This window comes from Bombus vosnesenskii, unplaced genomic scaffold, assembly GCF_011952255.1.
Source record: "Bombus vosnesenskii isolate JDL3184/JDL3185 unplaced genomic scaffold, Bvos_JDL3184-5_v1.1 scf7180000013348, whole genome shotgun sequence".
NCBI classification, from domain to species: Eukaryota; Metazoa; Arthropoda; class Insecta; order Hymenoptera; family Apidae; genus Bombus; species Bombus vosnesenskii.
In genome coordinates this window covers 851,379-865,419 of record NW_022882984.1, presented here as the reverse complement: position 1 = coordinate 865,419, position 14,041 = coordinate 851,379, and the positions used below count along the sequence as shown (strand labels likewise).

General features: G+C 28.2%; 3 protein-coding genes across 7 annotated transcripts; 1 reads left to right on the top strand and 2 right to left on the bottom strand.

Annotated features, from left to right (window-relative positions):
• Positions 1-1,677: 1,677 nt before the first annotated feature.
• Positions 1,678-2,730, bottom strand: LOC117236361 (iron-sulfur cluster assembly 2 homolog, mitochondrial). Of its 2 annotated transcripts, none has more exons than XM_033499228.1 (3): positions 2,418-2,730; positions 2,023-2,328; positions 1,678-1,941 (listed from the first exon to the last, which is right to left on the bottom strand). In XM_033499228.1, the coding sequence occupies exons 2-3, from the start codon at positions 2,280-2,282 to the stop codon at positions 1,767-1,769; spliced, it is 435 nt and encodes a 144-aa protein (XP_033355119.1). In that variant the 5' UTR covers positions 2,283-2,328; positions 2,418-2,730; the 3' UTR covers positions 1,678-1,766. The 2 variants fall into 2 exon arrangements, with proteins under 2 accessions (XP_033355119.1, XP_033355117.1); XM_033499226.1 differs by having other exon boundaries at positions 2,023-2,244.
• Positions 2,731-3,234: 504 nt separating this feature from the next.
• Positions 3,235-9,575, top strand: LOC117236357 (kinesin-like protein Klp61F). Its single transcript, XM_033499217.1, has 20 exons — positions 3,235-3,308; positions 3,370-3,480; positions 3,805-3,952; positions 4,025-4,174; positions 4,578-4,738; positions 4,872-5,021; positions 5,302-5,304; positions 5,398-5,640; positions 5,722-6,097; positions 6,177-6,448; positions 6,603-6,742; positions 6,828-6,934; positions 7,030-7,371; positions 7,448-7,675; positions 7,743-7,922; positions 7,999-8,221; positions 8,295-8,416; positions 8,496-8,720; positions 8,815-8,965; positions 9,452-9,575. Exons 2-19 carry the CDS (start codon positions 3,416-3,418, stop codon positions 8,839-8,841), a joined length of 3,162 nt encoding a protein of 1,053 aa, XP_033355108.1. The 5' UTR covers positions 3,235-3,308; positions 3,370-3,415; the 3' UTR covers positions 8,842-8,965; positions 9,452-9,575.
• LOC117236360 (paramyosin) lies at positions 9,393-12,434 on the bottom strand. 4 transcript variants are annotated; one of them, XM_033499225.1, is made up of 5 exons: positions 11,997-12,434; positions 10,977-11,822; positions 10,759-10,908; positions 10,452-10,685; positions 9,393-9,516 (listed from the first exon to the last, which is right to left on the bottom strand). In XM_033499225.1, the coding sequence occupies exons 1-5, from the start codon at positions 12,114-12,116 to the stop codon at positions 9,511-9,513; spliced, it is 1,356 nt and encodes a 451-aa protein (XP_033355116.1). In that variant the 5' UTR covers positions 12,117-12,434; the 3' UTR covers positions 9,393-9,510. The 4 variants fall into 4 exon arrangements, with proteins under 4 accessions (XP_033355116.1, XP_033355115.1, XP_033355113.1 ...); XM_033499224.1 differs by lacking the exon at positions 9,393-9,516 and adding an exon at positions 10,067-10,405; XM_033499222.1 differs by lacking the exon at positions 9,393-9,516 and adding an exon at positions 10,067-10,383 and having other exon boundaries at positions 11,997-12,432.
• Positions 12,435-14,041: the final 1,607 nt, after the last annotated feature.

Here is a 14,041-nt window from a genome sequence, read left to right as displayed (position 1 = left end):
CAAGACATACAAAATCGGTTTTGTCCGGGCAATGTTAGCATTATGCACCGCTGCCTGGCAAAGTCTGAAGAAATAGTTGAATACGGAATATAGTTCAATATAATACGAACAAAATTTACATTGCTCACCATTGCGTGAACAATGTCAGGAATTATTATGTACTTTGCGAACTTTGCCAGACTTGAAATATTGGGAATAATGATAACTCAGTCTGGACAGCGCTACGCTAAGTTATATCTGTTTTATTAATCTCAGTCACACCATTTCTTTTGAAACTAAATATCGGTATTGGATTAGGCATATAAAAATCTCTGGCCCGCAATTCTTTCGCCAATAGCATGGGAACGTCTACGCACGGAAAAACACGCGCGATAATAGTTTTCGGCCGTAATTGTGATCCCGTGCACAATCGGTGAAAGAGTTGCTAGCCAGAAATTTGTATATACCTAATCCTATACCGATACTTCGTTTCAAAAGAAACGCTATGACTGACGTGGGATGAATAAAACTGGAAGAACTTAGCGCGACGCTGTCCACATGGATTTATCATTATGCACAATATCGACTTTACATTTCAAATAAATAATAGTTTCCGACATTGTCCACTCAATGATGAGATATTGGACTTGGACCATGTTCGCCATTGAATTATTTCCCCTGACTTTGCCAGACAGCGATATGCGGTGTGTAATGCTGATATTACCCGAGCAAGATCGACTTCGCCTGTAACATACATACACATACATTGTTCAATATTTACATTATGTAGATTCAGTATATTTGGGGACAATATCACATTGCTTTGTACATTATTGCATCACTCATAATGTATTCTTCAAGTTATAATTATAAGAATGTTTTATCGATTTAAAAAAAGAGTGAAAATATTAAATGTGAATATCAAAGTTAGTTATTAAGTGCTTTAAATCTATAAAACATTACTGTAAAACATTATTGTAAAAAATCTTTTATAATTCAACGTAAATATTATGTACCTTTAAAAACTAGACGTTATTACAAATATAAATTTTTTATTACAAGTTAATAACATAACTTGTTATCGAATCTAGATGCATAAGAAAAAATTGCAGAATTCGGATTATTTATATATTTTTTGGTCTACGGTCTAGAGTAGAATTTAGGCTGATAATCTAACTTATTTTTAATGTCAATTATTTTTCCACGAATGCAATATAGGAAGATAAAACATTAACTTACAAAAATTGTGACATCAGTCCAATCGAAACAATTAGCCTCCCAAAATGGATCACTGGATTAATATGTAAAAATTACAAGTTATTTTAAGGACAAATATAGAGAAATTCAAAATTTTATAAGTCATTCAACGTTATTTGCGAAACCTCATAGTCGAGAATCATCTGTTTTCATCTTGTTTACGTCTTGTAAATATTATTTTTATTAGTAAGTATACGATTTAATAATTTTAAATAATTAAAATAATAATGATAATAACAATTTTAAAAGATAATAGGGAAAATGAGTATCTCAATCAGAATTATTAGCAACTTTAATTATTAACAATTCACGACTGACAGACAATAATTATTTTTAGTAACATATAATTTATATACTAAGATCATTTTTAGTACTTAAATGTAAGATATACATAAAATAATCAAATAAATTAGAAAATTTACAATTTTGACAAAAATGTAACAATATTCTTAATCATTTTATTAACACAACAACAACAAATATATCTATGCATACATCTAAACTTTTTTACAATGGAATTTACATGAAAATTATATTTTAATAGAAAAACTAGCACCACAGCTACAACCTTGTTCAGCTAATGGATTATTAGTTATTCTAAATGCAGAACGTATCAATTCTGTGTGATACTCTATTGTCGATCCTTTAATATATTCTAAAGATGTTGTATCTATAACTACTTTTGCACCATCCTTTTGAAACACTCTGTAATACATCATTGCATTTAATTAGCTACCAGTGACACTATAGTCACATAAATATTTGAATTATTTTTATGACACTTACTTATCATTTTCATTTATGTTTGTATCCAAATCAAATTTATATTGAAAACCAGAACAACCTCCCCCTTCAACTGTAACTCTTAAATAAGCATTATCATCTGTAATTTCCTTTAAACGTTGAACACAACTGTCTGTAATGATGATATCATTTTCGGTTTTCAGTGCATTTTCCGTTACTGTTTTATTTAATAATGAATCTGTAGACACATTGTACCACTGAGAACTACAAACAAAAATTAATTTCCAGTTCATTGCAAACATAAAATAACACTATCAAATTTTGCCTCTTATGAATGAATCTCATATTCTATAATCAAATCAAAATTGTTTCATATGAAAAGAGATTCAAATAAATGTAATATAAATTAATAAACAAAATATTAGTTTAAAACTTACGTTAACAAACGCGAAAAATATCGATTTGCAGCAAAATTGGAAGAAACATTCCAAATCGCGCGTTTCAATTTCGCCATGTTTTCAATGTTTTGTGTGACAGTCATAAATATATAATATTATAGACGTGAATAAAATATTTGTTTGACAAAAACAGATTTGTCACCTAATTCGTACAGCAGACAATATTGTAGAAAAATTCTTGATTGTATATATTAGTGAATTTATTGTAGAATGCAATTTATTCCTGCAAAATACGACAACTGATGGTATATAAGAACAAAAGTAGTATTTGTTAGGATAATTGACATGAAATATTTATAACATATTCTAATTTTTCATACTTTAAGTTGCATACACATAATATTGTTGCATTACTGTGCATCTGCATTGCATAGATGCCTTAATTGTCCATAAAAATTAAGCGCGAATTCTAGACTGTTTTATAAAAATCACAACATAATCCTATATATTCGCTTGTGTTATCAATGCACAATATAAATTCTTCATTCATAAAACAATTTACCGTTGTTTATGATAGTAATCTTAAAAACACTTACTAAAATAAGAAGTTAACAATACATATAGTTAGCTCATAATAAAATTGAGTTAAAAATCGGAAGATTTATTAGTTAATATCTAAATTTAGTCAAATTTTTCAATAATGTAATTCGTTAAAATTTTGACTAATTTTGACTATAAATTTATTTGTATTTTCTAGAGGGGTGTTGATTTTTGAAGACGGATTCACATGTCTGCTTTCTGTCGCTCGATGTGTGCGACTCTTGTTCCATTGCGATCACTGCCCGTTCTGCGGCAATAGAAGCTGTTACTAGCTCGCCACAAATCAGCGCAAGAGCATTTACAAAACAGCGCTCCAAGTGACTTTGTGAGGTACTACACATTTTAAATTGATGTTTAAATTGTAACGAATAATCTGCATCATTTTACATAGTAGTTTGATTGCAACGAAAATCAGCATAATTTAAATAATAATAAAGATGAACGACACACGGAGTGGAAGAAAGGAAAAATGTCAGCAGATACAAGTATTTGTTCGTGTTAGGTGAGTGATTTAGTTTTTTTTTTTAAACTGTTGTTTTAGAAGATTATGATATTAATATCAATAAAATATCAGTAGAATGTGTAAATTACAAGGTTTCATATATACCGAAAAAATTAAGAAGGTAAAAATCTAAAGATTCGAAAGAGACCTGAAACGAAATAAATATTTAGTAATAATAGCTATTGATATGAAAAAATAATCTTTGATATTAAAACATTTATATAAGTTATACATTTATGTAAGCATTAGTTGTTAGAATATAATTTATTTTTACATGAAAAGTTTGGTTTCTTATGTCTTATTTCCTAATTTTTATTTTCTTAGACCTATCAGCAATTTTGAGGAAAACAATAAATCTACATCCATATTAGAAGTTCCAAATAATAGGGAAATAATAATACATGAACGTCCAAATGACAAAGTTTCTAAAAAATTTAAGTTTAATAATGTATTTGGACCTTTGTCAAAACAGGTATATATTTATGACTAATGAACATCTATATTTAAGGAAAAGTTAGTTTATTACATATTTTTCAATTGATAGATCGATGTATATAATGTCGTTGTTAGTCCATTATTGGAACAAGTATTGGCTGGATATAATTGTACAGTATTTGCATATGGTCAAACTGGTACAGGGAAGACATACACAATGGAAGGAATTAACAATGATCGAACATTATATTGGCACAGTGTAAGATATTTTTTGCATTCATCTATTCATGAAATATAAAATTTCAAATATAAATAAAGTGGTAATAACTTCTATAAATATTTAATGAAGCAATGAAAAAAGAAATAAACACAAGAAATTTATATATAAGTATAATTTCCCAAAAGTACTCCATAGTAAATTACATAAATAATGATAATGAACATATTCATAATATATAAAATGTCAGTATTAGTAAATAATATTTTTATAAAATATAATAGTGATAGTAAACTAAAATAATATCAGTTATTAAGCATATAAGATAGATTTAATAATCATGTAAAGTATAAAGAAAAGAAATATTAAATAATATAATATAAAAGTGTAAAATAAAATATGAAAGGATATTATTTATACTTATACGAGACTATATAATTTGTAGGACTCGTCTGCTGGCATGATACCACGTTCTTTAAGTCACTTATTTGACAAATTGCAACTACTGGAAACGCAGGAATATACAATTAGAGTTAGTTTTCTTGAACTCTATAATGAAGACATATTTGATCTTTTATCATCTAGTAATGATGCATGTAAATTGAGGTATGTAATTCAAGTTCTTTAAACTAAAAAGAAATGCTCAAATATTTAGTTAAATTTTTTTTATTTATTTAAATTTTGATAGATTAACATATACATACACACGTACACATCTAATATAATGATAATTGAATAGGCTATATGAAGATGCATCAAAGAAAGGTGCAGTAATCATACATGGATTAGAAGAAGTAACAATACACAATGCAAGTGAAGTTTATAAAATTATTAAGAAAGGGTCTGACAGAAGGCAAACAGCTGCAACATTGATGAATACTCAGTCTAGGTCATTATTTTTTTATTACTAAAGTTAATTTTTATATATTAGAAATGTCTGTAAATATGCATGTTAGCTTAAATATTAGAATAATCACTAAGTGCTAGGAGATATGAGGAAGAGTTAAAAACTTTTTCTCTATCCTCGTGCAGAATATTTTTTTATATTATCTCATATAATGTCAAAGTGAAAATTTGTAGTTAAAAGTTACTTCTATGTTATTATACTTTGCATAAAAATAAAATGTGTTATTTTACTCATATCTCCTATATTTTACTAATTATTTCAGATGGTATATGTTTGCAAACATTTTGTGTATTATATAAGTTTACATTTTAAGTATATTATTGATTCCAACACATGAAATGTCCAAACATGATTACAGCCGGTCCCATACTATATTCTCAATTACTATACATATGAAAGAAAGTACTGGTAATACAGATGGTGAAGAGATTCTGAAAATGGGGAAATTAAATTTAGTGGATCTGGCTGGTAGCGAAAATATTGGAAGATCTGGCTCTGTTGATAGGAGAGCAAGAGAAGCTGGTAATATTAACCAGTCTTTATTAACTCTTGGCAGAGTTATAACAGCTCTTGTTGAAAAAGCACCTCATATACCTTACCGGTGACAAAAATAAATATCCTGATTTTTACAGCAAGATCAGTTATATAACTACTTTACATTATTACTTTTTACATTATGTAGGGAATCTAAACTTACAAGATTACTGCAGGAATCATTAGGTGGTCGGACAAAAACGTCAATTATCGCAACAGTATCCCCTGCTAGCATTAACCTTGAGGAAACATTATCAACGCTAGATTATGCACATCGTGCAAAAAATATCACAAATCGTCCAGAAATAAACCAGAAACTTTCGAAACGAGAATTTTTGAAACAATATACAGAAGAAATTGAAAAGCTGAGAAGAGATTTATTAGCTTCACGTGATAGAAACGGTGTTTATCTTGCAGATGATAATTACAGAGAAATGGAAACACTAATTTCACGACAGACTAAGGAAATAGAAGAAAAAATTAATCATATAAAAGCGCTTGAGAAAATTATGCAAGACAAGGAGGTACATCTTTATTAATGAAGAAAGTTTTGATTTCTCTACCTTATTGCCTATAATTTTAGTATATTGTTTTTATTTTTAGAGAATATTTAATGAACTTGAATTGCAAAATATTGCCCAGACAAAAGAATTAGATGAAGTTAAGACTAAATTAAATAATTTCTCTGAAGCTCTACAGTCGTCAAATTATCGATTAAAATTAACAACGCAGGAACGAGATGAGCATAAATATTTAGTAGAGAGACATATGAATACAGAACAATCTTTATTGAATCAGGCTCAGACTTTGCTAAATGTTGCAGATACAGCAATAACAGATTCATATAAATTACACGACAAAATTGACAGGAAAAGGTTTGTCTCTTTACATTTACAGTTTTTTTGACTATGCAAATGCTAATTTTATGATTCTTGAATGCATAAAAAATCTCTTAGTAGGCATAATATTTTATATTTTACATGTTATTGTACGATGAAATAATTTTTTTGCTGTCTTTCTTCTCCCAAGTAAAACAGAACAAAAATTTGAAGACCTTGGTAGAACCGTGAAAAGTAATGTTTGTGAATGTTTGCAAAATATAGAAAAAGATATATCTACATATGGTGAAAAATTGAAGACACTTTTTCCAGCAATGAAAAATGACATCGGTAAGAAATACTTTCTCACATTATAGAAATTCACGTATATATTCCATCTACTAATTTTTATTTCTATTTATTCTGTTGAATATAGAAACCTCTACCAAATGTAACAGTATTGACACGATAGTACATCGAAACGCGACGAGCAATTCGAATCAATCAGATACTACTAATTTAACAAAAAATATAAATGAATTTGTATGTATTGTTAATTCTTATCAAGTTGCATATTTTATTTCTACATCTTTTGATTTCCAGTTACAAAGACTTATTGTTTTTCTTTAATATCTCAGCATTTAGAGTATCAGAATTGGATACAAAATGAAGTAAGAAATGTGGTTGGTACAGTGGAATCTGAAGATGAATTAATGAGTGTCGTTTCTCTGCAATTGGTTGAAAGCATCAACAGTATGATAGAAAATGAAATAGCTAAAAACCTGGAAATCATAAGGAATAATGTATCTGAAAAATTAAAACAAACTTCGACTCTTTTAAAAGAAATGATAGATGCTTCTTGTAATTATGAATTAGAGATTAATGATCGTATGAGCCAAAGTATCAAAAGTATTATGGAAGCTGTTGAAGTACTTCGTAAAAAACAGGAATTTAGTGAAAAACAACAGTTATTTACTAAAGTATAAAGAATATATCTTTATTCGATTCCGAAAATATTAATGTTGATTTCAAAATTATAGAATTATTGTATTTTAGATGATGGGAAATCTATTTTCACAGTCAAACGAATTACATAAAAGTCAAGGAAAGCATTATTCTGCTACAATTGACAAATGTGATTATATTAGTAAAATTTGTAATGAAGCTAATGTTCAAGCAACAAATAGTTCTAATATAAATGTTAAAATGAGAAATGATTTAAAAGATTATATACAAAGGGATATAGAGAAAATTGAAAATAACGTTATTGTTACAACAAGACAGGTAATTTTCGAATTATAATCCTTTTTATTAATTCGAATAAAAAAATTGATTTTTATTTTGTCAATAGAATGAAGAAATTGCAAATGAGATTACAAAGCGAGGAAAGGATTTAATAAACGAATTGAAGTCAAATATAAATGAAAGTTGTAATATGTCGAAGCAGTATACAAATGATATGGAATGTAATATTAAGGAAGAGCAACTGAAAATGGATTCAGATAAGAATATATCCCTTTCATTAATCAATGTAAATATACAGGAAATGTTTTATTTAACATATTATGAAGTATCAAACATTAACAAATGCAGCGTCATGTTTATAGGATGCACATGAAGTAATTTCAGATATAAGTAAAAACCATGCAAGATTCGTAAAAGATATAAAGGAAAATACTGGATATGTGTCTCAAAACGTATCTGCTCAATTAGAAAACCAAATGAGGGAATCAAGTGTGCGGAATGATAATATTATTGAACAGTTACAAATAACAGTTGGTGAAATTAACAAATTTTTTGATGAAGATTTGCAACGTGATGTCGCAACAGGTCTGTTACCGTGCACAGATTAATAAAAAAAAGGGAATATTCGCATTTAATTTAATTTGTGAATTTTTTCTAGGATTAACTCCAGCAAGGAAAGACTTTTCCTATCCTCGTCAATTTAAGGTAACGTCTCCACATGAACAAATTCTTAAAAAGTTTAGAGAAAGCAGAAAATTTCTTGAAACAACAGGTGATGATGTAAGTGATACATGTGATAAAATATATTTTATGTACTCTTAATATTATCTCATATACGTCTATCATGTTTTTATATAAGTCTATACAAGATGACACAATCACCAATAGTGAAATAATGAAGGGCATTGCAAATTCAACTGCATTATCTGACATTACACTTGTATCTTCTGCAATTGATAATATAACATTTGATACCTCTATTTCAAGTAGTAAATTTATGGATTCTCATACTGAAAATATTACACAAATGTTAGATGTATCTCCAAAGTTGATACAATCCCATACTAAATCTGAATCTGCAAAGGTAAATACTTAATTACTTATACTCTTGATTTCTTAATTACTTTTATGTAATTATAAGTAATGTTAGATTTGATACTCATATTATTGTGTTACAGAATGAAAACAAGGAAAATAATAACTAATATACAACAATCAGAACACAAAGTGAAACAAAAAGTGAAGCTGATAGAAATATTTACAGTATAGAATCTTCTCCACTTATTTTTATACAATCTGTCCAATTAACATTATGTTATATGTGTGCATGTTAGTTTAGAAAACATATATTACATGTCTCAATTTAATTATTAGGTGATAGAAGATAAAATAAATTTGTATTATAGAATTAAAAGAAATTAACTCTAATCATGTATTCTTGTGTTTCGAGTGAAAGTTTTAGTCGAAATGTTGTCAATCTTCTAAGTATTACAATCCCGTGGGAAAGAAATCATACAATAATCTATGTGGGTCCATTTTAAAGGTTAAAAACTCTACTTTCTCATTCCTGAATTGAATTTCTTCGATTCCTTTCACTGAATTCGAAAAAGTTCCTTGTAATTTTTTAGCAGGAAAATCGTTTTTATCGATGATAATTAAATATATAGCTTTATTTGGTGAATTTTTAGATTAAATTCTGTTTGTGAAAATTTAGAAAAGAAATGAGTTATATTCTTTTAAGTTTCTTTCACATTATGTTCGTTTTTTCTGTTTATGGTTCATTTAGATAATAACATTATACATCTGTATTCACAGTGTGCCTCATGACAGGATCGATGCTTGTAGGGGTGAGACTCCCATATCCGCCAATTGTTTTATGCCTGGGCATGCAAAAAAATGCCAATATGGATAATGCTGTGTAGACATTCGATTATTTCTAGCTAGATATAAAAAAGTACAACCTGAAGAAATGAACTGTAATGGAATAAAGTAGAAGGTTCCATTGCAAAAATTTGATAGAAGATAACACATCTATAAGATGTAATCGTTTAAAGAAATTTTTTCTACATAGTATGAGTTTAAAAAGATATTAAAAGAAAATGTAATGTTTCAAGTATTTCACAAAACTGAGCATTTAAAATGATTAATAATCTTTCAGTTAAGTTACCTCTATTTATTAAAATATAAAATTCAATATAAAGTAAAAGAAAAAATATATTTATTATTATTCCGGAAATATGGGAATATTTTAAGATTCTCTTATAAAAAAAGCAAATTTTCCAGTATGTTTAATTATTTTATTTATTATATATTAAATACTTAAGAGAATATCAACTTAGATATTTTAATTTACTTCATGTTGCATGAAATACAAGGAGAAGTTTGAACTTATGAAATAAAAATCAGTTGATGTAATGAGACTGTAAAATGTACATAAATGACAGTATTATGTATATTTCGATGCTACATAACCTATAATTTTTGTTGTTAATATTCATAAATAAAACACCAATAATAATTCTTATTTCTTTCATAAATAAGATAACATTAAGAGAAATTTTAAAATTTTCATAGCATATTAGTTAAAATATGACGGAAAATAATTACTGTTTGTCAGGCATAAGTTGCATATGTACACAAAATTCAAATTACTAATAATTCTGATTAAAGCACATTGTTGTAGGAATGTCAATAATCGTTACTTTATAACCTGACTTGTATCACTTTTGTTTTCCCTTTTTACTGTTCTGAAAATTATTAAACCATACGCTGAGTATTTAAAATAATAGCATTTACTTTTATAAGGAATTGTTACCTTATTTACAAGTTGGAATTTTAATTGTTGTATTTCTTCCGTTTGTGAAATGAGTTTTTCATTCATATTAGCAAGATGTTCGCTCATAGTACTGAGTTGTGCTTTATAATTTCCTTCTTGTATCTCTTTATCTTTTTGTAAAGTATTACAATTTGAAAGTGCTTCTGTGAGAGCCGATTCACATTTTTCTCTCTTTGATTCGCTTGTGTCTAAATGAACTTGTAGAACTTCACTCTAAAAAATATTTTTCGATTAAAAATACATCGAGTTTTACATACAAATAAATTGCATAAATATATTTAATTACATTAGCAGCCATAGCTAAATTTTTCACATGATAAATATGTTTTTCTGTTATTAATTTGTCGATTTCTTGTAGAAAATAATCTCGGATTTTTGCTTCTCGAGCTTCAATTTCTTCTGGTATCGCTAAAGGTACTGTTAACTTTCCAATCTGCTATAAACATTTATTGATTAGATTATTTCAAATAAAAATTCTTATAAGTAATTTGAAATAAACATTACCATATTATTTATTTCTGCAGATTGCAAAGATTCATGTTCAATCTGCACATTACTTATGCAAGCCTTTTGCTGTACCTCATCATATTTTATTTTAAGCATATGATATTGTGCCTTCCAATGGTTAATTTCTTTTTCTAGGTCACACGATTTTGAAAAATCAAAGTCGTTACTTTCTTCCTGTACCTTAGGATGACCTTCGCCAATAGACTTTAACGATCTACGTGATACAGATGGCGATGAAAATGGAGATGGTTCTACCTCTGGGAAATTGGAATGTCCTACCTTATTATCAGATTCGTATCCATCTCTTTTACCTTCGTTACTAGACCACGATACATTTTCTTCTTGCTTTTGTCTATCATTTAACTTTTTTTGTAAATCATTTCTTTCTCTTTCCAGCTTGTCTATAGTATTTTGATATTGACATTCTAATTCAATTTTGCATTTTTCACAATAATCTAATTTAGATTCTAGTTGTTGTATCCTTTCATTTAAGGTTTCAATTTCGCTATCTTTATCACTGATTTGCGATAATAACTGGGCATTTTCAACTATTTTCTTTTGAAATTCTTCATCCAAAATATGATTTGGAGATGTTAGTACCTGGCTATTATTTTCCGATAATTTATTCTTTCCCTTTTTAGATTTATTTTGTGCTTTGTCAAGTTCTTCTTGTAATACAGTTATACGTTTAGTTAGTTGTTGATTTCGGAATGACAAACTGTCTAATTCTTGTTCGGCTCTGCGAAGTTCTACTTCTTTCTCTTTCAGTTGCTCTCGTATATCAGCATTACGTGCTTGTTCATCAATCACAGCTCTCTTTAAAACATTTGCCTGAGCACGAATCTAAGGAAAAAATTCTTTCATAATGATCTTCTTATAAATATTTACAAATATCGAACTAGTAAGGGCGATAATTCTTTTTCACAAACAGATGATAGTATTAAAAATAAAAACATCTCTTAGTACATAAATTTTCAAAAACCAGATTATGTAAATGATATATTGAATATTTCTTACTTTTGAATACTCTGTGGCAATTTTTTGATATCTTATTTGTAATTGTCCATTTACACCCTCCATAACGTTTTCCATACTTTTTGTCTCCAATGTGTTGTTGAAATTTTCTACAGAAATCATTAAAAATTGCTTATGGTTCTGCAGCTAAGGCACGGTATTTTCTAACAGGAAATGTATACATATTAGCACTTTCAAACAAATGTCAATAAATTAGAAATTTTTGACAGTTTGTAATGGATTGTATTTATAGGAAATAAAGTTAATTATCTGTACAGTAACTTTTTAGCAAAACATAGCAAATAACACATAAACTTAACGCCCCCAAATGATATACATTGTACATATACTTTTATATGAAATTCTACATTCACTATTCACTGTCCAGTTGTCAAGATATCTTACTAGAGAGAAGTTAGTTGTTAATCGAGGTACGAGATTTGATTCATTAAGTTTTATTACGCCATCTATAATTTATAACATGGCGCGGATATAATTAGTTCGTTTGAATGTGCTCCGTTTATTTGAATAAAACTTTAGTTAGTGCCCGATTAAATAAACTTCTGGTGATTGAATTCATTTATTCGAAGTGAACTACTATTATATCGTAAGTATAGAAGTTGTAAGTAGTAAGGAGAATCAGTATGACCTTAAGAGGGTTCAAACGATCAATATTATTGCCAATATCGTCAGTATTATTGTCAATATGCAGCGTTCTCAGCACTATATTGACAATATATATTGGTCGTCAATACTGAAAATAATATTAATCGTCTGAACGCTCCTTTATTATATGATCAGTTGTCCCGCGACAAGTTCAAATAACCTGTTAAATATTTATATGTATATTAAAGCTCTGAATTAAATTCCATCTTTTTCTGTTACAGATTTTTTACAATCTCCTACTTCCATATTGCGTTATGACTTCCAATTTCTGATGACTTCTTCTGGGCCGAGGTAAAATTTCTTTATGCTCTTCGCATTTACATATTAATGAATTGCATGCAATTTTTATTCCTTTGATCAGCCAATTATGTCGTATGACAAAAATCTGAAACTGAACGGGTGGCTGGCTGGTTGTATTACGTAGAATTTTGTAGCGAGCACAGTGAATATAGATATCTATTTTATCCGTAAGTAGTAACGTTTCATTTTTATGTCTTTTGTTTATCAGTTTAGGAATTAGTTGATTATGTGTTTTATTTATATTCAGTCAATGTAGTAGGATATCCTCCGATTTTAAAAAATATCAATTCGAAACTTCATACCGAATGAAAGACATATTGTTTTTGGGAACAATTTTGTTTATTTTTCTTGTATATACAAGTAACACATAAGTACATACGAGTATCTAAAATACAGAAAACATATTCACGTAATTATTTAAATTAAAAAATAATTCCTATTGTACTGCCTTCCTTGTTTCTATAATAATGTGCTTGGAGCTGTGAGCATTTCGCTCCAAACAGTTGTTTCGTTAGAAGAATGAGTAACGATTCTGTATTTCGTTCCTGATCATAGGATATTCTTCTGTGCTATTCTTTATTTGTAATTTTATATCAAAAAGGTTGTCAGTTGGAGCCACTATAAACATTGTAATCTTATCCTATGCTGAATCGGTAACGTTGGAAACTTCTGGCTGCTTCTTACTAAAAGTAGTCGATAAGAATATTGCAACAGAGGAAATGGTTTCGGTCTTTTCGATAACTGTGGTTATAGAGATACTCGTTGATTTTAACTTGAGAACAAAAAAAAAAATCTATTATTAGTAGTGATTTAGATAAATATCTATCAAAATAATTGTAACGATAAGAGAAGCAAATGTTTGGGAAGGTAGAATGATTTGAGCAAATAAATTTAGATGAAATTAGTTAATGATAGTTTATTATCTGAGAACATATGCGCGTAGCTAAACTGGTCGATTTAAGTCGGGCAATTATACACATATTTAAGAGCAAGCAATTTGCACACCTGTAAAATTATGTCAAGTCGCAATATATCGACCAATCGAGCATAATGTTTCCTTGACTATACAATATTTAAGGTAT

What these genes read in the sequence shown, in the direction of transcription:
- LOC117236360 (XM_033499222.1), bottom strand. Translation starts at nt 12,116, where the DNA reads ATGATTTCTGTAGAAAATTTCAACAACACATTGGAGACAAAAAGTATG. An exon ending in ATTTAGCTATGGCTGCTAAT is followed by an intron (nt 10,686 to 10,758) that starts GTAATTAAATAT and finishes AATATTTTTTAG; the next exon opens with AGTGAAGTTCTACAAGTTCA. An exon ending in AATTCCAACTTGTAAATAAG is followed by an intron (nt 10,384 to 10,451) that starts GTAACAATTCCT and finishes AATAATTTTCAG; the next exon opens with AACAGTAAAAAGGGAAAACA.
- LOC117236357 (XM_033499217.1), top strand. Translation starts at nt 3,416, where the DNA reads ATGAACGACACACGGAGTGGAAGAAAGGAAAAATGTCAGCAGATACAA. An exon ending in GAACATTATATTGGCACAGT is followed by an intron (nt 4,175 to 4,577) that starts GTAAGATATTTT and finishes TATAATTTGTAG; the next exon opens with GACTCGTCTGCTGGCATGAT. An exon ending in AGCAATGAAAAATGACATCG is followed by an intron (nt 6,743 to 6,827) that starts GTAAGAAATACT and finishes TGTTGAATATAG; the next exon opens with AAACCTCTACCAAATGTAAC.
- LOC117236361 (XM_033499226.1), bottom strand. Translation starts at nt 2,521, where the DNA reads ATGACTGTCACACAAAACATTGAAAACATGGCGAAATTGAAACGCGCG. An exon ending in TATTTTTCGCGTTTGTTAAC is followed by an intron (nt 2,245 to 2,417) that starts GTAAGTTTTAAA and finishes TTTTGTTTGTAG; the next exon opens with TTCTCAGTGGTACAATGTGT. An exon ending in AACATAAATGAAAATGATAA is followed by an intron (nt 1,942 to 2,022) that starts GTAAGTGTCATA and finishes GATGTATTACAG; the next exon opens with AGTGTTTCAAAAGGATGGTG.